At 36.4% G+C, this 23,580-nt stretch overlaps 1 protein-coding gene across 11 annotated transcripts in view; it reads right to left on the bottom strand.

Moving 5' to 3' along the window:
* Positions 1-23,580, bottom strand: part of SEMA5A (semaphorin 5A) — an 844,194-nt gene that overhangs the window by 610,189 nt on the left and 210,425 nt on the right. For all 11 annotated transcript variants that reach the window (XR_009963244.1, XR_009963245.1, XM_062610854.1 and 8 more), the window contains one exon: positions 4,198-4,405. Coding sequence is in view for 9 of the 11 variants with exons in the window: in XM_062610854.1 (XP_062466838.1) it covers positions 4,198-4,405 (208 nt within the window). In the remaining 2 variants the exon portion in view is untranslated. The remainder of the gene's footprint in view (positions 1-4,197; positions 4,406-23,580) is intronic.

Here is a 23,580-nt window from a genome sequence, read left to right as displayed (position 1 = left end):
TTTCTCCTCATAATAATTCTATTTATCTCACATTACAGTTAATTAGGAGGTATACAAAAGTCACTTGTGCTTTATGCTTGGTATACTCAACTCTGAAGAAAGTGGGAGAATTCATAGTGAAAATAGTAGCTCCAGTGAATAATGCTGACAGTCTTCTGAAAAAGGTGGAAAAACGTTTGTGAATTGCAACACCCAAGCAGTAATAGCCTGGTCAAACCTTGAGGGTTTTCCCCAAGGAGAGCGAATCAAGGTAACTGCTTTGCTGCTTTCTCCTGGAGCATGAAGACACCAGGGCTTTTTGGGGAACTGTTTTTAAGAACTCAAACACCTCAAACCATTTTTTCTTAGCTGACTCCTGAAAACAGCAGTATTATGTCAGGATGTTCAAAACTGTTCAGTCGTTGGCCAAAGTCAGTGAGAGACCACCCCACCATGAAAAATGTCAATCCAAATAATTAGCATGGGCAACTTATAAACAGCAGAACCATCATGGCATAATGGAAAGTGCTGAGCAACCCAACCTATAGGTGTGACAACAGGTTCTACCTGTAGCATGGTCTGCTGCCATGGTACTAAAGTGCACTGAAATGCACCTAGAACACACACACAAAAAAAATTAAAAAATCAAAATAAGCCTCCAAATGTAAAACTATATTTTCAAGGACCTTCAATAACAGCTTTTGTGGGAGCGGAACTGTGAGTTGGTATGGAACGGGACTATCCTGAATCAGAGGGAATGTCTGTCAGAGGCAACGCCATTTCACAGAGGATTCCACCACAGGAAAGTGCTGGAGTGCTTTACAAGAAAATACAAATTAGCTAAACATGTACAGCATGTCAGAGTGATAATTAAGGAGACATAATAAACTACAAATAAAAGCAATAAGCACATGCTTTGAGGCTAGCATGTGAAGATAAATCAAGGAATAATGAAATAAAAAGAAAAAAAACAGGCAATATCAAAATTATCGTGATATTGAGATATTAGCTTGTGGAACAGTTTGTTCAAAAGAGGGACTGAAGTTGCATTGTCTGAAACCTTTGCAATAAACCTAAACGAAAAGATTAGAAAAGATTAAATGGTGAGCACTTTGCCATTGACACAAAAAGAGAGAGCAGATGGGCTAGTACATCTTGAGGCTTTGGGGTTTTCTAAGGCTGTTATTCATAAACAAGCACGCTTTATTTCTATTTATAATTATGTGAAGTACATATTAAAGACTACATATGCCCTTGATCCAGGAAAGAAACTCTAGTTACTACTGATGCAAGTTCAGAATACAGCCTTGGCACAGTTATACAGCTGTAAGTATGAATGGATAAAATTAAAACAACAAAAAAACAAAAAAACAAACAAAAATAAAAATAACCAACCAAACAAAAAAAAAAACACAATTCCCCAAGGCACTGCTGAAGGTGAGGTTTGCCCATTACTCTGTCCACTGCTATAGACTAGAAGTAATAGTCGGCAATGCAACAAGAATGTGAGTACTAAAGCACTCAGCAATGCAGTGACCAAATTTCAGATGTTTTACTACCTAATGAAATTTATAAACCTGCGTAAGGTACCTATACTGCCTTCAAGTAGAGACTGAAATATGCTTGAAATCTAGCATAAGCCAGGAAAAAAAACAAAGTAAAAAACCAAGTCAAGCCAAAAGTAAGTGATAGTGAGAGAAAGAGTACGTCTGTATTTTCCAAATGACATTAGGCTTTAATGACAGATGACAAGGAGACGCCTTATTTTATCTAGGTCACACCTGCAAATCCTCTTCTTTCTCACAAAACAGCTAGAATTGCCAGTGAACACTTTGACCAAGAAGAAAGAATGGATGGCAATCATTTTGATGCAATGGATATTTAATTACTACAAGGAAAGTCATACAACTACAAAAGATATGACTGGAAAAGCCTACAAGGAATAATTTTATCTTTTTCTAAGTAAGTCATTTCAGCAGAAGACACAATTTCACATAGCTCTGGGCAGCGGAGCAAGTTATCATTTGAGCAGGATTTGAGCCATTTAACTACTGCTCTACTTGGTAAAGGGGAACAGCATTTTTTATTTTTTTTTTAAAGCAAGCTCTTCAAATCTAGTCAATTAGACCCCACTGTTAAGGGGAGAGGAATGCTCAGCCTGCAGCCATGCATCTGGTCTATGATTTGAGACAGCAGTCCCACCCTGTGAGGCCGAAAAGTATGTTTGGGCCCTGCAGCGAGAACAGCACTGATGTGCCCCAGGACTTGTACTCACAGGTACCAGGGACTTTGTGGGACCTCCATATAGGCACCAACTAAGCAGGTGCTCTGGAAGTCTCATCTCTGAATTCTGGAGTTCACACCTCACTATTAACATAACGAGATTTCAGCCTTGAACTGTCTGGACTGCAGGCTTGGCATAAATATGGGATATGTGCATTATTGAGCTCTCTGTGTTTATCATTGCCATTATGGGTACGCAGACCCTAAGAAAACACAGGACAACAGGTTAATCTCCCTTTCTGAAATAAACATGTGTGCTTAGGGAATCATGTTTAATGTCTTATGCAACAAGAATGGCATAATCATATCATATTCAAGAAAAGAGAGAAGCACTAGAATATGTCGTTAGATTTTTTTTCTTCAGATATACACATATGCATACATATACACCTCACAGTATATAAGGTCTTCGCTTCATGGGAAAGAGGAAACAAAACAAAAAGGGCTACCAAACCACCACACATCCTGTTTCAACTCGCTAAATACAATAAAGATGAAACTTGGTCTTATGTTGGCCCTTAAACTAACAAAAAACTTGAGGCATAGACATGCCTAACTTTCCCTTAAAACAAGCATTGCAGTCTTCCAATGGGGTTTTGAGTGTCCTATCACTTCTATTTTAGTAGAAAATGCTTAAAATATGCTACGTAACACAGCATAAGCAAAAAGGGCTGGTGAAGAACTGCAATAAGGAGGATACTGCCCTTCCCTTCTCTTCTCCAGCTTTTCAGGGCACAGCTTTTACTCCAGTCTTGTTCTCAACCCAGTAGACTTTCATTGGGCTCCTGCATGGCTCCAATCCCCTGTAGTGCCAAGTCCCTCAGAAAAGTCCTTTGACTGTCCCAAGCCACAGCTCTATACCTGTGTCCTGTGGTCACCTCCCTGCTGTGACTGCACACATGGTCTCTCTGACAGCCAGAAATGTCTCCTCCTGCAAATGATCACTGCTTTTGCAGGGAGTATAATCTCTGTCTGATGCACAAACAACATCTTTGTTATCCTGAGTGTAGCTGCCAAGAAAGACAACTGGCAGCCCTTTCTCTCTCCTTTAATAGCCGGGCTTTTCAAAGGAACGTATATTAAATGAGCCGAGAGCAAAATAAGCTAAAGCACAACCAAATGCATGTTACTGTTCTCAAAAAGCTCATCACACTGGTTCATAGTCTCTCTGACGCAAAAGAAGAATAATTACCTTTAATTACTGGAACCACACATCAAAGGGAAGATATAACGAATGACATGAAATTAACACTCTCTAGTAGTATATGTTTTGCAACCCAGAAGTGCTTTGATAGCCTATAGAAAAAGTTGTACGCTGAACTTTAAATTCCATAACTACCATGATATAGTCTAAAAACCAAGTGATAATTTTTAAGTTATTTTCCTTGTTTGACTGAACAATTATTAGCTGCATAACTTTTTCACCTAGTAGAATATTAACTTTTATTATGGCTTCCTGATCCAGCACTACCTTTAAATAGCCACTTTTCCAACCAGTTTTAACTTCAGTTCATGCAATTCAGTTTACTGTCTGAACTCACAGGGATATAGTTTGCTCAGTTATATTACAGTTTTAAAAAAAAAAAACACATTAAATTTGTTCAAATTTCAAGTTTCAAATATATTAAACCAGCAGCTATATTGCACATTATTAGATACCTGTTTTGTATATAAGCCATTTCTTAAAGTTTCATACCACGATTCAGAATCTGTATGATGACACTTAAATATCTATATAATTTCTTGAGAGTCTCATCTAGCCCTGACAAGTCAGTACAAGAAGTCAGAGACGCTTCTCATAAACAGTGTAGATAGAAAGTTATTGCTGAGAGAGGTAATTTGGATTCCTACTTACAGTCATTTTTCTTCCCATTTTTCCACAACCCCCTGCAAGCGTTTTTCTCTAATCAAATCAAACTAGATGATTCTTCATACCTGTATGTTTTGTAAAAGAGACATCTTTTCAGGGGGACTTTAATTACATGTTCCTGAAGGCCCACAAAAAGGACACTCTGGCTGTGTAGGATCTGAAGGCTCCTGATGGGCTCTCGCTGACTTTTCGGCAGGAGTTCAATTTCCTCAAGCAGGCAGCTACTTGAAGTCTGATTCATTGGGGCAAGTACTTTCTTAATAGTACCGTAGTCTGCAAATACAAGAGGAAAATGAGTTACTAAAAATCATTACAGGAATTCTACCTACTTAACGTCATTCAGTGAATAAATCTTCATCGCATACTGGATGCTTTCAATGAAGCCTCAGAACGTGGGAGTACTTTGACTGGAGTTTCCTAAATTGCTTACAGTACAGTGAAAAGAACTTGAAAACAGTCATTGAAGTTTTCTATGTGAAATAATACAGTAAAAACATAACTTTATTAGTGCATAACAGGCTTCACAGCAGTAGTCACTGGAAAACAACCTTTCAAACTCTGATCATTACAAATGCACATTCATAGCAAGGGTTACTGATTTTAGTTTATGAGATTGTACTGTACTTTACTATGTTTAAAGCAGTTTAAAAAGCAATAAAGTCCATCATCGTCCCAGCCTGTTTTAAAACACTATGTGCTGAAAACTATGGGGTTTAGATATGTATTGTGTTCATATGCATGATTACCTGTAGATCTTAATTGGGTAAATACAATAATAAAACAAGGCTGTGTTCCTTGTTTTTACTTATCTGGATTTTGACCTCTAAAAAAATCTTATCTTTTTGCATTTTCTCTTAACTTCTACACTTACTGTGATTTCTAAGCAAAGACAGTTAAGCATCACAAACCAGTGTCAGACAACTGATGAGATTTCTGATTCTCTCATGCAAAGATTTTAAATAATTTAGCAATAGCAAAGAACATTTGTTCTGAACGCAAAAGAGCACATTCTCATACTGATAAATATTTTAGGTACTGTTCTGAGGAAAACTGTATTATGCAATTTTCCAGGTACCAGCAACAGTAAATTTTAAAGATTCAACACAGGAAACACATACTGAGATTAGCTCTTACTCATATGAAGTCTCAAAAGACTAACATCTTTTGTGAGTTGGTAACAATTGCAAGACAAATGTTTGGGATGTTCTGCAGACCACTAAATATGGGGTTTGCCATCACTAGCACAAAGCCAGCAGCTTGGTGGAGAGATGGCCATGCAGGGTTTCAGCGTGGGTCTGGCCCTGCCTTATTGAGAGCTTGTTTCAGCCTTGGCAGCAACTGCCTGTTGGCCACATGCTTGTTGCCTCCCTGTGTTGGCTTCACTCTGGTAGCACCTAGGCCAGGGGCTGGCACCTCTAGTCAGTGCAGGACAAACAGCCCCTCCTGGGTAACAAGGTGGTGTGGGGGCAGCGTGCTGCTCCCACACTTTGCCTGGGACGTAGTGACAAACAGCAATTAAGCAAACTTAAGGAAATACAGAAAAGTAGCCTCAAGCAAACTCCAAACTGAAGAGGAGGTGGAGAACTCAAGATGCTAATTACTGTTAAAGTCTTTTCCCTCTTCCTGAGGAAGACTGAATAGTCTTAAGAACTGCAGAAGTACTGGAAGCGGGAGGATAACACCAAATAACATTTTCTAGGAAGTTTATGTATCAGATTTTAACCATACTATTAATAAAACTTTAATACTTGGATAATATGGACTTAATTTTATAAGACAGTCAAAACGAATTAGATGAACTACAAATGCTTAGCTCAGTAGATAAAGTGCATTTCCCTTAGTCCCTAACAAGATTTTGAGTGTAACAGATAATGTCTGCATGTTGAAGTCTTCTGACTGACCTCTCAATTCTTAATATAATCACTTTTTATAATTGTTTACCTTTTCGTCCTCTCTTGGTATAAGCAGTCTTGTCAGGACTCACTGTGTGTATTTAGTAGGAAAAAAACCTTTCATTAAATGAGAGTTTTAATTTTCATTAAAACTTAACCTTTTTGCTATTAAAAATCACTCTAATTTGACTATCACTTTCTTTCCAAACAATCTAAAGAGCAGTTATATTTAAAAAAAAATCAATTAAACCATTGCTAAGAATCAGTTTTGTCTCATAACAAAGTGATAACCAGGTCCACTGAAGAATCTAAGAAGCAGTGTTTCCCCTGGTAATGGTTGGATGTAAAATCTCAACTATAATTACAGTACATTTCAAGGTAAAAACATGGTCTGAGAAGCGCCCAGGTAAAAGAAATCAGTGGCTGTATGGGTTAGACTTTATTTTTTGGAGCATGGAACTTGGAAGGGGTACAAGCAGGAAGAAAAGAGGAAGAATAATCACTGAGATCATTTTACAGATATAAATTAAAAATATAAAGTGATTTTACAGATATAAAGTGATATTGATCACTTTATAGATGAGTGAGTACAATTTGGTATCGCCTGTCTAACTGCCAGCCAACAGATTCAGTATGATTCATGATTCATTGCATTTGGCTTGCCTGCATCTTTTTCCTGCATGAGACAAAAATCAGGTACACATTCAGCACGTGCTTCTCATATAAACTAATATTTCTTCCTGCCGCTGTGCTGAGTCTGGCATCCAGAGACTGAGCCATTTGCTGTCACTTCTGCCAAGATAGAAGGAAAAAAAAACCCAAGACTATATACACTTTTAATTTTAAAGTGCAGCTTTGCACAAGAGAATATGACCAAACCCAAATATGCAGTGCTTCTTTTCTCCTCAGTGAATTTGTTTATTGTAGAGGGCAGAATTCCAATTTTATTTTATTTTTTTAATATTCAGGCCTATGACCTGGGGAGTATGGTTACAGGAGCATACTACTCTAGATAGAAATAAAACATTCTCACTGAGATCTGCAGCACTAATGCCTTCCCCAGGACAGCTGTCATTGCTCTTGTTCCTCCTTATCTTGGCATACCTTCTCCATTCCTCCCATTTCCTTTTGACTTCTTTCAGCATCTAAACTGTTCCTTTCCCATTTGTTGTCTAAGATCAGCACTTGCACAGAAATGTTGGAAGTCATAAATGACTGGGATTTAAGTAAAGAAACAGTTCCAGGGATCCTATGGATTATCAGGAAGAAACACTACTCTTAAAACAGCCATGTGGGTCATATGTAAGTTCAATAAAAGAAGAATAAAATGTTATTGGAGATCTACTTCTGCGTCAGTAAACTCTCCTACTTCTGACCTTCTATAACCTATCTTCTTTGTTTTAAATTTCTCCTGCCTATGACTTTGATTTTGCATGGACCACCTGAAAGCCCAAACTAGGGTGAGGATCTATTTGTATATAAAACTTTTGAGACAGACATAGATTGAATTGGTGGCTGTGTTCATCAGGCTATGGTACATAGCAAGTGTACGTAGCTATAAACCTCCTCAAACTATACCTGCATGTAATAATGGCTAGACCAGGGTTCCTTATGGTGGAAAATCATTACCATTGCATCAGTACTTTCAAAAGTCAGGTCATTTGCTCCAGTGTTTCCAATTCTGCTATAATGCGTGCAAGATCATGCACCAAGCCTCCAGCAAAGATTGCATATTTCCTAAAGAACTTGTTAAAGTCCCATCCTTGAAAGTGTTGGCTGTTCAGTTTTTTCACACCACAGTTGTAAAGCAAAACAAAGAGAGAAGCAGGGAAAGAAATGTGTCTTGAATACAGCTCTGGGACATGGAGGTTTTTAGACCTGTCAAAATCTTTCAAGTGAATATTTACTTTATAATCAAAATCACCATCCACTCCTGCCAGGAAACAGCTAAGAAGAATAGTAAACACAGACCTTCCTAATGGATATAACTTCATTGCCATGGACACAATGAAAGTTGCAGTTTCATCACAAATGTCAAAGCTGAATCCAACAGCTATATAAGAATTCAAATGAATGGCACCTTCGCATCTTGAGTGTAAGCAAGACATGCTGGAATAGATGCAGACACCTAACAGCCTTGATTTAAGGATGACCAAGTATATGCAGGAGTAGTAAAATACAGCGGCCACAATGAGTAAATAATGTGCTTTGTTAAGCTCAATACATTTTAAAACACCTGTAAAACCAGCAACTGAACATTCGAAATCTAGTCACTGTGAATGAACATGTGGAGGAAAGAAAAATTCTAGCTGAAATATTACAATGTAATGTGTAGGAGACTATGAAGAACCAAATGGAAAGCCTGAGAAGGAGTCGAAGAGGAGGCAACAGAGTCTGTGATGAGCAAAATAATAATGGGACAAAATCCAAGGATGGTCTCTAAAACTGAAAAGCAAAGTGTAACTTGTTGCTATGGAGGAGAATAAATGTTTATCTGAGCTACTATGTTTACAAAATATTGCTGTATTCTTCAAGCAAAAACTTCTTTAGCAAATCATCCAAAATGAGGGAGTGTCAAAGAAAGTTAATTTCACTGCTTTAAAAGAAAGGAAAAAAAACTTTATGCATTCATTTTTGAGAAGGAAACTTTCAGACCTAACTCTTGTAATTTTTGACAGTGAAGCAAAACTTAATACTATCTACATTTTACGTTAGTTCAGCATAGTATCTTGGAGAGAAGGGTGGTTTTCAGAAAGCAACTGAACCAGCACCAGCACCCAGAATCTGAGTCAATGTTTTTCAGAGGAGAAGCTTACGGCATCATCTTCCAGTAATGTGAAAAAAAAGTCATTGGTGCCTTCTAAGCCACATGAGTTGCTAGCAAAAGATACTTGTAATAGTCTCAAATACATCTTCAGGCTAGTTTTATGCCTACATTTATGACTTTACAAGTATTCCTGCACTCTCTGAGCACAAGAAGTTGCCTTTACAGATCTGAAAATCTCCTTGCCTATACTAAGAAAAACTCAAAAGCAAAATCCACTGCAAATTATGAACTAAGAATAGTAAATGTAAATAAGGGTCTATTTAGCCATCTCCCCACAAAATATTGTTTTGAAAAGTATAATGCTGTAGGTAGATGAAAATATGTGGTCAATGCAGACAAAATGGACAACTCAAGACACAGAAAATCTAAGCTAAAGCTCTATTTGATACTTCAAGTGACATTTGTAATTGAACTTGAGTAAGGAATAAGGTACACCCTACGCAAAAAATACACTGCTTTGTATATTAAGTGAAAACAGACTCACTGACATCATAATCAGTTTTTTTTTGTTTTAAGAAAAGTTTAAAATGAATAGATGGATATCCCAGAGAATACATTTTTAAAGTGTAGCTGAAATGAATGTAATTACATAGGTTTTCTGAGTGCAATCTGAAATATATTTTGTAAAATCGTATTTATTAACTATTTTTATTTTGTCCATTATACTCTGGTTTTGCATATTACTTGTATAAAAATTATTTTTCCAGAGGGAAATAAAAGCATTCAGACAGTATTAAGACTCTGAAATTAAAGAACAAATCTGTTAATGTTAAGTTTCCTGTAAATATTATCCATACGTGTATATAAAGTGTTTACATTCACCATATAACATTTGTATTCAGCACCATAGAAACAGAAAAAAATAGGGTATTAGGGTTGCCTTCAAAGCAGTGGTCTTTCAGAAGAATAAATTGAAATATCAAACAAAAATTGATGTACGGAATGTATAATTGTATGACATCAAAGAAAGTGCAAGGTGATTGATAAACATCCTCTCACTGTGAAAAAAAAGCATCATCGGTGTTTGCTTTCCTCCACGACAAGAGCTGAAAGAAAGCCCTACTGCAAAGCAGAATATGCATTTGGTTAAAAGCAGAAAATTAGTCCAATGACAGTATTAGATTGCATAAGAGTTTAAGCGTGCTCAATGTAGAAAAAAACCCACGGGAACAGCTAATGTAGCAGCTGGATAAGCACACAAAGAGAAAGCCCAGGACTTATGATTTAGCAATCTGTGTGACATCAAAAAAGACGCATATGGTACACAGAATATTAGAGGATTTAAAACCTGGCAATTTCTTCCCTTCCTAAAATAACTTTAAAGTTAGTGAAATCATTAGTAGAATATGGATAATTAAAGCCTTTGCTATAATCTTTTTTCCCATAAGGGAGTGGGGTACAATTTGGTTTAAAGCAAGGGCATATTCAGAAGATAATATAACCATTCTCTGTAACTTAATTTATCTTTTACCTCCAGGTTTCTGAGATATGCATTTATACTTGATTTACTGGAATCGGTTTTTAATCACACTACTGCCTAAAGGACAAGTGAAAGACTGAGCTTCAACCTTTCTGCTTTAAAGCCTAAAAACAGATTACGGGTAAGTGTAGTACTTCTACAATGATGCAGGACAAAAACCCCAACAAAATAACCAACCCAAGTATATAGCTTGATTTTAAAATTCCCACCTTAATTTACAGAATTTTACTTCAAATATTTTAACATTTTAAATGCATATTCATTACTTCTTCAGGAAAAAAAAAAAAAGTGAATATGAGAATCTGATGCTTTACCAAGGCATAAATTTAATTTTTTTTATTTTTTATTTTCAGAGCTGGTTTATATGCTTATAGTTCATCTCTCCATTTGAAATTAAACCACTGCTTGAACAATCTGGTCAGTGTGCTAACTAATTTGGTCTTTTTTTCTACTCTTAATACATTTCATGGTATAATAAATTATATATGATATGATTTTTCTACGAGTATCAGTTAAAAATGGAGGTTAGAAATCTGAACATGTTCTGTCTTGCAGCCTTCATAGAGAATAAAAACTGTGATAAGCTTATGAAGAATTTCAACTGTGACTGCCTTGCTATTACAGATCATTATCATCATGATAACAAGACAATGATGGATATTAACAGAAATACAGATATAAAGCACATTTTTTATCTCACAAAGGCAATTATGTAACTGCATAACAAAAGCTTGTAACAAATACTGTAGCTGGAAACACAAAAATAATTTTGTTGCATTTTCCCAAGAAATGCTGTAAATTGCCCTGTTCATGTGAAGCTTCCTGTCAAACTATAAGCAGTTTGCAACGATCTTACAATTAGACATTCACTTGTCTGGTGTCCTCACAATTACAAAGAAAAAAAGAAGTGTTAAAAAGGTACATATTTATTTTTAATATATTTTAGTAAAATGTATCTTTAAATTATATACAGTTACACTACATAGTGTTTAGTGTATTAAGTTTCAAAGGACAGAGTAGTTGGTTAAAAGAGATGTCTCCTCCTCCCTGACAAAAAAAAAATAAACCCAAAGTAATTTCAGCAATCTCAAAATGTATGTATTTTTCATGACTCATGCTTATCGCCGCACCCTTTATTTACTACTTCTATTTTGAATCTGATAAGAGATTTTCAGCTTGCCAAAGATGTGACCGCAAGAGGTAAGATACAAGTTCATAAATTCTGTCTGACTTAGAGCAGATGAACCTATTTATAACACTTCATAACTCAATTTAGTCAGCATGTATCTTCAGAATGCATATAAGCAAAAGCTGTAACAGCTACAGGTCCTTAACAGGCTACAGTCAATAAAACCCCACATTAACATTTCAATCTGTGGTACATTATTTTTGTTTAAATGACATAAAGCATTAACTACTTTAAGACTTTATGAAGTGGTATCTTTTAAAAATCTTTTATTTGAAAACTCAATTAATTTTCAATGATAAAAGTTTTAATAAAGAAATTGTCTTATGAACCAATTTGGAGACTTGTGAGATCTGGGTTCAGTTACCAGCTTTCTCTCCCTTAAGACTCTGTGTGTAAAACTGGTGTTCAGAACAGTAATAACATCTAAAGTGAAAAAAATTAAAACTTGAACCTTCATTTTTTGTAAAACTATTTTATGTAACAACAACAATATATAGATACTTTAACCAGTACCTTTTCCTACTGAAGATCTGAAACATCTTTTGTTACACTGTTTTCTTGCACACTGACTTGATTTGCTGACAAATTAAAAATCAGTGACAGTCTGTTACCTAATTCTCCCTCAATGTTTAGGACACAGCTGAACTAAAGACAGAAAAGTCTCAGCTGCAGCCAAGAAAATGAATGAATGTGATTTTTCTGATGTGATTTAGGTGCTTTTCATTTCATTAGAGAACTTCAGGGTACTTACTGTTTAATTAAAAAGGCATTTAAAATATATTTTAATAGCCCTTGCAGCAGGGAGCAAGGCATCATCTCTCCAGCTGAATTCTCTACCTACTTGGCTGTGAGTTGCTGTGCTCCTCCATCTGCAGGCAAGATGAGCTGTGTGCTCTGCATGTAGATTAAAATACCGTTGGTGAGTGGATCCAGGAGGGCTCCTCCCCATCCCACAGCAGCCCCTTCTCTCCTGGAGCAAGCATTCAATAAGGAAGTTGAAGGCTTGAATTCTCAAGCCCAGGAGAATTAAAGCTCAGCTCTACATACCCCATATGAGTGTTGTTACCATTTACATTGCTGTATCAACAGACTGACCTTTGACTCTCATGTTGCTGTGTTTACGGCAGAGGAGAAGCCCACAAAGTGTATCAGATTTGCTCAAGGCACTGCTATCTGATCATGTCCCCACAATAGAGGTATCACCATTTACATCCCCATTCAGAAAGTTATATTAAAATGTGAGTAAGAGTACTTTAGATACCAACATCATTTTAAGAAATGTTGTTTAAGCAGTGAGAAAATGGTTAAAACTACTGCGTAAAATCTTTCAATGAGACTTCAATGAGGTGGGGAACAGAAAGGTTTTTCTCCTCACTTGGCAAACAGGTGACTGACAATTTCAAGTTTGGCTCTAATATGTCACACTCTTTATCCTCCTTGTGAAGGTATCAGGAAATCTCAAGTAGACAATACAAACCGAGGCACAAAGTCCTTGATCTTACCAAGCAATAATCTCATTTTGAATTTGTATTTAATTCTGTTATACGGTTCTACTTATGTCTCTAAATTACTGAGTAATAAAAAAAATTTACAAAGATCATGGCAAATGAAGCCAGCATCCTCAAAGAAGCCCAGTATAACTTTTTATCTTGCATCAGATTGCAATAACTTGGTATACAAAAAGACAGATTCTTCTAGCTCAGAATTTTTATTCTCCCTAAGGACAGTCAGATGATAACTAAACAGATCCAATATAAAGAGCTATATATGAGTAACACCTATTCTAGAGAATACCCATTTGGCAACATATTTTAATTACAGCCACGCATATTCGCAACATCCAGCTTTTACTGTGCTAAAAATCACACACAAGATTTGAAACCCTGAGGCAAACACGACACACAAATTCTTATGGTTCTGAATGGGAAACATTACACCTATCAAGAGATGTAATATTTTGATATCCTGGATTCTGAAAAAAGAAAGAAATAAAACTATAAGGTTGCTACTGGGTAAGACAATTCACAATGAAACAAGCTAACAAAAAAGTCTATATTAATTTCACAGAAACTTATTCTCAGGAAGAGAAAACATCCCAATTTTTGTCAGACCTTGTAAAACGTTTGATCAGTAGCTAGGACTGGAATTCTCAGAAAGTGAAGATGAACACCTCTAAAGAAATGTGTAACCTTTAACTAAAGTAGTAGAGCAGATAATAAACGCAGATATTAACCACAAGATGAAATGGTTCTTATGATTTAAGGCTTTCTACCTGACACACAGCAGCAATGAAGAATGCCACACTGTACACAAAGGCTAAAATTACTAGTGAATACAAGCCTTGGATCCCTGCCAGTCTCCCAAAGTTGAGATGTATTAACTCTGATTGGATCTGACTGGACAGGAAGTGCATACTGCTCCTATTATTTTTTTATTGCCTTCCTTCATGCCACCACAATAATAAATATGTTGTACTACCTAATGCATGCTATGAATATGATAGTGTTTTCCTACTGAATAAATTTGCCAGGTCCCAGATCAAAGAAGCACTTACATGCACAAGTGGAGAAAACTATTCTCAGATATGCACAATAAACCTTGCCTCATTTCTTAACTGAGTCATATATGGCTATTTTCATTGGAAGTGTCAGAAAGACAGCTGACTGCCATAGGCTGACTGGAATATTTCAGGGACTATCCTACACTCAAACTCATTTGCAGTTTTCATAGTACACGCCCCTATGCCTCAGCTCCTAGATGAGCCAAAGACAGATATCCAGTACAAATCCAGTACAGGGTACTTCAGCAGCAATTTCACCATGAAGCACGTCTTTTGTTCAGAAATATAGATGGAAAGAATGATGCTGATTTCTTTCTAATCTAAAGTAAATCAGGAAGTAAATAGAGAAATGACAGAAGCAAAATTGGGATTAGAGACATGAACCCAAAAACCTCTTGCCAAATGTTCATCTCACTACCCTAGGACACTGAAGCAGTAACAGCCATAGTATACAACATATATAATCATATCACATCTTATTTATATAATAGTCTGGGAGTCAGAACATCTGGTAATAACCAGGAAATCTCACACAGCTTCTTAGTCCAAAAACCAGCTCTTGTCTCCTAGGCAAGTGATCTAACCTCTCTGGTGGTTGTGGTCATGCCTATTCCTACTGAAGGTGAACAGTTGTATTACCAAATTTACAAGATTCATGGGATAAGAAAGAAAAATAAAAATAAACTAGAAAAATGAATGTGTAGACAAATGAGTCTATACTCCAAGTATTACGACTCTTACCCAGTGACTTGAAAGAGTAAAATACATATGGAACCTAATCTAACTTTTGTGAATCTGCCTGTAGGTTATAGGACTCTTCACACAAAGGCCACAGTATTTGGAATAATACATCTTCACATTTTGATAACTCTTACAAGTCACAGAACAAAGTAAATAAGTCATATCTGTATTAAGAAATTCTTTAGTTTATGAAGATTTGCCATGTCCTATGACCAGAGATGGGTAAAGACAAGGGAAAAAAATACCCACAAATACTATAGGAAGAAACCCCTACTGATTACTAGTGGCACTGCTTGTATTTGTATAGTTGTAAACATTTGTATTTATTGAGGTTTACTGAGAAAAAGGCTACAGAACGAAGAAGTTCATAACACAAACAGGAGTTCAATAAACTATTTAACTTCCGCTTTACTGACAGCTCACACTGAGTATCGTACATATAATGTCATCATGCTTGTGATCCAACATTTATGGGTTTTTGTTTGTTTGGGTTTCTTTTTGTTTGTTTGTTTGTTTGTTTTATGGGTCAAGGATGAGTTTCATGAAGGGTTTGGACTTCTTCTTCCCTTACCTCCCCTTCCCCCCATCATGATTTAACTATTCTAATTTCTTCATTGGTTGGCAGGGGTTCATTGAGTCACTTTTATAAATGTCCACTTTAAACTAAAGACTTTTTAGAAACAGAAGGCCTTGCAGAATATTCTAAAGTTCACAATGCTCACCAATGTGCCAAGTTGCCTAATCCTTTCTGAAAATTCTGATACAGCCAAGTCCCTTCAAAGGCAGGAAGGCTTCCTCCCCACTTCTCTCAGGAAGAGTCCTGAATACCAACTGTGTACTCACACAAGAGTTACACGGTTCAAAGGTCAAACTTTGTCCCAACATAAGGCGAGTTTCAACAGCTGTTTTCAAAATTAGAACCAGGTCTGTTGATCATCACTGTATGCTACCAGGAATAAAACAACAGATTTGAATATAGGCTTAGATCTAATAGAAAACTTAGCTTTGAAGAGAGCAGGTCAACACTGAATACCATGTAAGATACTTTTCACTCACAGCTTCATATTCTGTACATTAGAGTTATCTAATAACAAACAAATGTTATCGAGTCCAGTTTTCCTGCCAGGAAGGAGAGGTGACATTCCTGCAAAAACTAGAAAGGAAGAAGGAAAACCTATTTGGTCATTCTAAGTTTATAACGTAGTCAAACAGGATTTGAAAGTTCAGTGAAGAGGAGCTGGTCCATTTTAATGAAAGGTTGAGAATTTGCCTTCAGCTCTTCACAATCTTCCCTTCCCCGGCCAGTGAATTACCCTTTCCCTTATGTAAGCAGAGCCAGTTCTTCTTCAGCCAGTAACTGCTTCCCACAGCAATTCTGACTTTCAGTGCCTGCACAGAAGTGCACACACCATATGTTCTTTGGACATTTATTTATAGTCTTTTTCTGATAGAGCTGGGCAATTACAAAGAAATAATGATAATTTGTGAACAGAAAAAAAAGGGCTTCTCCTACTTAAATTTTTCCCATGAGAGAACAGAATACAAATGCCATCTATTTGCAGCAGACAATTCATGACCATGTTATCTAAATGATAAACAAACTGTATAAGCAAATATCAGCAACAAACTAATCAAAATCATGACCTATTTATGGGTTGATTAGAATAACAAAAATTGACTGCAAATAAGTGGTGGTTAATTTGTGAAACAAATAAAGGGCTATGATTCTCACATACAAATTGCTGTCAGTGAATAATTTAGTCAGGTCTGGTTAGAGCCATCTATTTATTAAGAAATCTTTAGCACTCTCCAACTGGAGCTGGAAGAATGACTTATCTATACACACAGTGATAAAGCCAAGGAAAATCAGTACTACTGGACATTTTAAATGTTGGGTTTGATTCCCTAGAGCCCTATGGTATAATTTGTAATTATCTAGCTGGACTTTAGACATGACCATTTTCATTTGGTAACATTTTAAAGCCACTTTGCCCAATACAGATGATACAATACACAAGGCAGCAGCAAATCAACATTTCTGTGTTTAAATTACATAGTAAACCTGTGGTTTACACTGTAAAATAACAAACATTCTAGCAGGAATATACAGCAAGCATTCTTAGTAACAAGCATAAATGCCAGGACAGACATTAGGCTCTTGAAGACAAAACCATGCTATCAATTTCCTAGAAAGATTAATATTATAAACTAAGTATTAGTTCAGATAGGGTTTTCCTTTATCAGAGTTAGGGGTCACTACAAAAGGAGCAGAGAATAAAGTTATTGATTTTAGGGCTTACCATTTGATTTTTTTAAACAAATGTTCAAGATCATACGTTGCTGTAAGGACTGTTGTCTTCCAACATGCACCAGTTTTAGGCAGCAAAGTAACTGACCGTCCTTGTTTCAAGCCTCTTAAAATGACATTGCATAAGGTCAGAAGGATAAGACGTTACAGGGAAATAGTTTTAAAGCTGTTGTATGGGTGCTTCACAACTGTGTAAAAGCACACTATATCTTTCAAGGAAAAGCATAAGAAACAAAGCAACCATGTTTTCTTACAACAGATTTTAAATAGTTTTTAAACGGTACCAACTGCCTTTCACAGTGTATATGCCCCATTATCCACCTGCACTCCAATTTCCCTGTTTCTCTTGTTTTGAACTAGAAAATATTAATACATACAAATAGACTACTTTCCACTTTCACACTTGCATTGTGACTCAAATTACAACTGTTTTGATCATCATTATTATTATTGCACTTATACTGCAATTTCTAGACTAAGAAAGTGTTTCTCAAAGTGAGAGGAAAATCTATAGCTCTTATCTACAAAAACTATCCAGATTACTTCCAATAACCTCAACACACTTGAAATAATTAATACAGTCAGAAATACCACCAAATTAGAAAAAAAATGCAATCAATTTAAGCTTTGTTGCTGTCTTCACTACACAGGAAATGCACATAAGCATGTATTATTGTTTATAATTTTAAGGTCAGTAACTTTACACATACTACATACATTACAACATCATAAATATGAAACTGTGAAAGCTGCACACTTTAATCAGAAGCTGTTGTCTGCAGGAAAATGACAATATTTCATCTGAGAATTTTTAGCCAAAACACACACACAACTTTTTTCTTGTTAAGACCTTGGGCTGTTCCCTAGCAAAAGGTGTGCTGCACAGATTACAAAAACAAAAGGAAAAAGTCAGAACTATAACAAACATCACAGAGGAATACAATTGTGCACTACTTTTCATCAATTTACTCCCATTTGGTAAGACAAAAAGGAGAAACATAAACTGTTTTGACAGCCTTTCCAAATTGAGTTTCAGTAGTACTTCCAAATAGCTTCATCATGAGGTTGAGACTAGTTTCTGGACAATCTACAGCATTAGGGCTTCATAGGAAAAATGTTATATTTGTGGGGATTTACTACCTGTTATAACCCTTCTAAAAGCAAATGCATGGAAAATCATCTGCATTTAAAAAAAAAACAAAAACAACCAAACCAAACCTCTTGAAATTTCTTCATGAAACCTCTCCATTTCTTCATAATAATTGCTGTACATGTTTCATCAGAATTATTTTTATAGAATCATAGAATCATAGAATCGTTAGGGTTGGAAAGGACCTTAAGATCATCTAGTTCTAAACCCCTGCTGTGGGCAGGGACACCTTACGCTAAATCATATCACCCAAGGCCTCGTCCAACCTGGTCTTGAACACTGCCAGGGATGCAGCATTCACAACTTCCCCAGGCAACCCATTCCAGTGTCTTACCACCCTCACAGGAAAGAATTTCCTCCTTATATCCAACCTAAACTTTCCCTGTTTAAGTTTTAACCTGTTACCCCTTGTCCTGTCACTACAGTCTCTGACTGTATTATCATTATTCTCAGCATTGCTACATGTAATTTTAGGTCTGAAAGGGAGGAAAAACGCTTTTTAGAACTTCTTGGAAAGGGAAGTTCAAGACCTTTTATAACATCCTCCAGTCATCTTTAAGCCTCAGATAAAACCTGGCTTTATGACATAAAAATTCAAGTGCAGTTCAGTGAATAACCCACTCTAAAGAGACATGCAATGTATCTAACAATAAAACTTTCTTCAGGTTTCAAATTCTCTTTGTAAGTCATCCATACCCAACTTAATCAATGCTAAACTATAAAACTCAATAATCAAGATCCACCACTGGGCAGGATACATAGGGGACATACTCTATCCAGTGGGACTGAAAACAGAGAAAACACGGCAGTTTTTCCACCAAGTAATTTTTAAAATATGTCCTTCAAGTTTCTTTTCAGACAGTGCAAATACGACCTTTTCTGAACTCCCATAAAAGAGCAACCAGAAACTGCTCCCTCAAAATAGATGCCATACCTAATAATTTTCTTATTCATTCTAATGAATCAATACATTTAGCCACAGTCCTGTAAATAAGGGCTAATTACTTTTGTTGCAGCATACTGTTTTATAAAAAAAAACAAAAACAAAAAAATGAAACTTTGAAATCTTTTTGATATTGACAAAGTTTTTAACCATGCAACACAGAAGTATTTAAATTGAAAGTGAGAAATAGAAGGGAGACAATAAAAAGAGCAGTGTAAGGGACAAAAGGGAGAAAAACAAACTATGACACATACAGCACCATTTTGCTTGGATTGTTTCCTAATGAAGAAGTTCTTTAAACTTGAGAAGTTGTCAAAATAATTGGTTGTTCTCTAGATTGCTCTATTTTTAATTTACTATTATAGATTTGTTTTAGTTCAGAACTTCTGTGAATGCTTTTCTTGACTTTCCTTTCTGAATCACTAAAATTGGTTTCAGGGATTTCAGCCTGCCTAAAGCCAGCAGCACTATGCCAGCTTTAAGCAACATAAAATGTGCAGGAATTGATATATCCCTTCATTTTGAGTTAGAAGTCAGTGCAGTGAAAGATTAATATGTGTTTCTGAAGTACTGAAGTATATTTTTGGTATGAGCTGTAGCTGTTAAATCCCAGTACATCAGAATCCCCCAGCAGAATGATGACTTGGCAAAGGTTTAGGAAATGAAGTCTGTTGACACAGCAGATTTATGCATTTGTTTGCTTACTACCAGTCTCTCTTCAAGTAATATTATATCTATTTAATGTTTAATGAAATTAGATTACACTTTAATACTGTCAGAGTTATTCTCCTCTGTAATATTTCTATTTTAATAACAAGATGGATAGGTAAGGGAATGTGAGGGGGATGAAGAGCGAATTTTCCCTTTACTACTGCCTATCTGCTACAAAGAATGGGATTTTTACTTTGAGTAACAAAGACAGCGGAGCATTCATTTGTATTCAATCCAATCTATATGCCTACCTTTCCACTGAATCAACTTTGTGCATTTTAGAAGACAGTTTTTGTAAGAATGTTGTAATGAATTATAACTACAAAAGTTACATACACAGCATGGGTTGGATCCATCCTGCTTTACACCATGAGGTGTAAATTGCTTACTGCCTGTAGTTATATTAGAGTAGGTAAATGCTTTCCTTCTAGAGCAATTAAATGCAGTACTTTCCATTTGGCAGCAGAAAGTACAATGACATCTATTAACACAGTGCTTAGTAAAAATGTAATTTAGCCCAATCAATTTGCACATTGTACTGGCATATGATAAACAGAGGATAACTTAGGTTGGAAGGTACACCAGAAGGTCTCAAGAACCTTCTGCTCAAAGGACAGATAGTTATAACATAGACTGGGTTGCTGTCTGGTCTTGAAATCCTCCCTGGGAAATGCTGCTTGACATCCACTACTTGACTGTCCACAGAGTGAAAAAGTTTGTCTTTATATCCAGCCTGAAACTCTCTGCCTGTTGTCTGTCGGTCGCCACGCACTATTGTGAAAAGTCTGGGTCTGTTCTCCATGTAAACTCCATGTAGGTATTTGTAGACTGCTACTAGGCCCCCCCTGAAGCCATCAATCATGTGCCAACAGAAGTGCGCTCCAAAGAGGTGTGCTCCTTGATTTTCCCAGGGACTGGATGCAGACCTCCCTGTTGTTCTTCAGATCTCAGAATCACAGAACCACAGAATTGTTAAAATTGGAAAATACCTTTAAGATCATAGAGTCCAAGTGTTAACCTAACACTGTCAAGTCCACCACTAAACCACATCGCTAAGCACCACGTCTACATGTCTTTTAATTTCCTCCAGGGATGGTGACTTCACCACTTCCCTGGGCAGCCTGTTCCAGTGCTTTACAGCCCTTTCAGTGAAGAATTTTTTTCCTAATACCTAATTTAAACCTCCCCTGGTGCAACTTGAAGCCATCTCCTCTCATCCTACCACTTGTTACTTGGAAGAAGAGACCAACCCCCACATCACTATAACCTCCTTTCTGTAGAGAGTGATAAGGTCTCCCCTGAGCCTCTTTTTCTCTAGGCTAAACAGCCTCAGTTCCTTCAGTCGATTTTCATAAGACTTGTGCTCCAAACCCTTCACCAGCTTTATTGTCCTTCTCTGGACCGGCTCCAGCAACTCAGTGCCTCTCTTGCAGTGAGGGGCTCAGAACTGAGCACAGGATTAGAGATGCTTCACCACTGGCTTCACCAGTGCCAAGTACAGGGGGATGATCACTGTCCTGGCCCTGCTGGCTACACTATTTCTGATAGAGGCCAGGATGCTGTTGGCTGCCTGGGCACACTACTGGCTCATGTTCACATGGCTATCGACCAACACCTCCATGTCCTTTTCTGCCAGGTAGCTTTTATTTCTTTAGCTTTTTTTGAAGAGGGAGCATTGCAGCCAAATTTTAACTCCAAATTTAATTTGATACAATTTTTAATAATGCAAGTAAATTAAATTAGAAAACATACAAGAATTAAAACCTTTCCTGATCTGATAGTTACTGTAATGCCATTCTTTCACCTCTCCCAAACATACAAAAGCCGTATGGTAGTAGGAGCTTGGGATAGATGACATTGTATGTGGGAGTAAGGCTGAATACTGGAGGAATTCAAAACTTTTAAACTTGGGCTGCTTCCAAAGTTACTGTTTATTTTCAAAGCTAAGGCTGCTGCCTTCTAGTTTCTGTTGTTTACAGAAATGGTGTTTTCGCAGTAATCTTTTACCACATGCAGTTTAGGATCAAACTCAGTAACAGCTCCACAGCTTCTACACAATATCTACCAAAAAGGTAATTTTTCTGAAAGGTGAATATTAATATTTCTTGAAAAATAAATCTTAGTACTTTTGCTCAACTGGGAGGGTTGGGGGGGGGGGGGGGGTAGGAAACAGGGCAGAAGGAATCCTAACAAAATCCACTGTGATTGAGTGAAACAGAAGTGAAATAGAATTAGCTATGTCAAGAAAACTTCAAGAATGCAATAATGTTACCTGGTTTTTTTTTATCATATGGCTTCTCACAGTTATAAAACATACACTATCCAATTACATAAAAGCATGTGTTGGAGTCAGACTAAGGATCCAGCTAAGGTAGTATCCTGCTTCCATGAATGACCAAAAGGTCAGAGGTACAGAGAAGAAAGAAAGTGGAAGGCAAGCATACATCATAAGGACTATAGGAGCATACCTTTATAGCAGCAAGAAAGATTCAAAAGAACCTACAATCCTTACTGAACACAATCTATTAATGCATCATGAAATGTAAAGTTTTAGATCCTCACTGAAGATAAAAGGAAACACAGCAAGGGAAACTGAAAATTGAAGACAATATGAATTATGAAAAATTACAAATTCAGTACATGTCCTTGTAATTCAGTTTCTGTCATGAGATCTCTACGATAGAAACAGCATTTAGTATTGACTTGATTTCATTTACAATGCTAAGGTTTACCAGCCAATGGGTTGTTTGGGCTGGGATGGTCAAATCCAAGCACAGTTTTAATCCATTAAAAGCTTTTATATTACTACCTATCTTCCAAGGAGCACAAGAAGAAAGCTAGAAGGATAATATGCAAAGTAATACCATCTCACCTGAATGCACCAAATTTCTACAAAATTTCTTCAGACTTAAAAGAAGCAATCTTCTCTGCAAAATGGAATAATGCTTTTAAGGGAAAATGAAATCTTATATTGAGCCACAATGCAAATTTTATCTAGGCACTCGATAAATGATAAGCTGTAGAATATATAATTTCATTAGTAAATTATTTTATTAATTAAAAGGATTGTTCCAGTTTCTACTGAATCAATAGCAATTTTAAAATTTACTTTGCTGATTGCAAAATCAAATAAATAGGATTAGAATTTTTTTTCCCTCTTGTTGATCAACAGATTCTTTCCTTAAATTTACCTTATTTGGTGCCTACTCATCGTGAGACAGACTGTGCATTATGGTTTCAGATGGGTAAACAAATCATGCTTTGATGAACTATTCTCTTCTTATATACATAGGACTACATACCTGAGAACTACCCCAAGTTTTATGCTATGGGACTCTAAGCATTTTAGGCCAACTATGTATTTCAGACACAGCTGGGACATCCTTGTTCTGCAAAAACAGTTCTCTGACACTCCTGCTTTTTTTAAGATGCTTGAAATTTTGATCCAAGAAGGCAGTATTTCTAACCAAGGTAATTTTAGGTGGAGGATTATTTTTCTTTCATTGCTAAGCTCATACATAAATGGGCAAATAATAAGGCAGGGTGTGAAACTGCATAATGAATGACTTACTTAAAAATGAGATGAAAAGGAAAGGAATAAAATTTATGTAAACAGAAAAGTCAGAAAGAGCAACAGCAATAGTAGT

The sequence above is a fragment of the Pezoporus occidentalis genome, unplaced genomic scaffold (genome assembly GCF_034315485.1).
Source record: "Pezoporus occidentalis ecotype Australia unplaced genomic scaffold, CSIRO_AGI_Poc_V1 ctg15, whole genome shotgun sequence".
NCBI classification, from domain to species: Eukaryota; Metazoa; Chordata; class Aves; order Psittaciformes; family Psittacidae; genus Pezoporus; species Pezoporus occidentalis.
The sequence above is the reverse complement of the archived record's forward strand: the minus strand, read 5'-3'. Positions and strand labels throughout refer to the sequence as shown.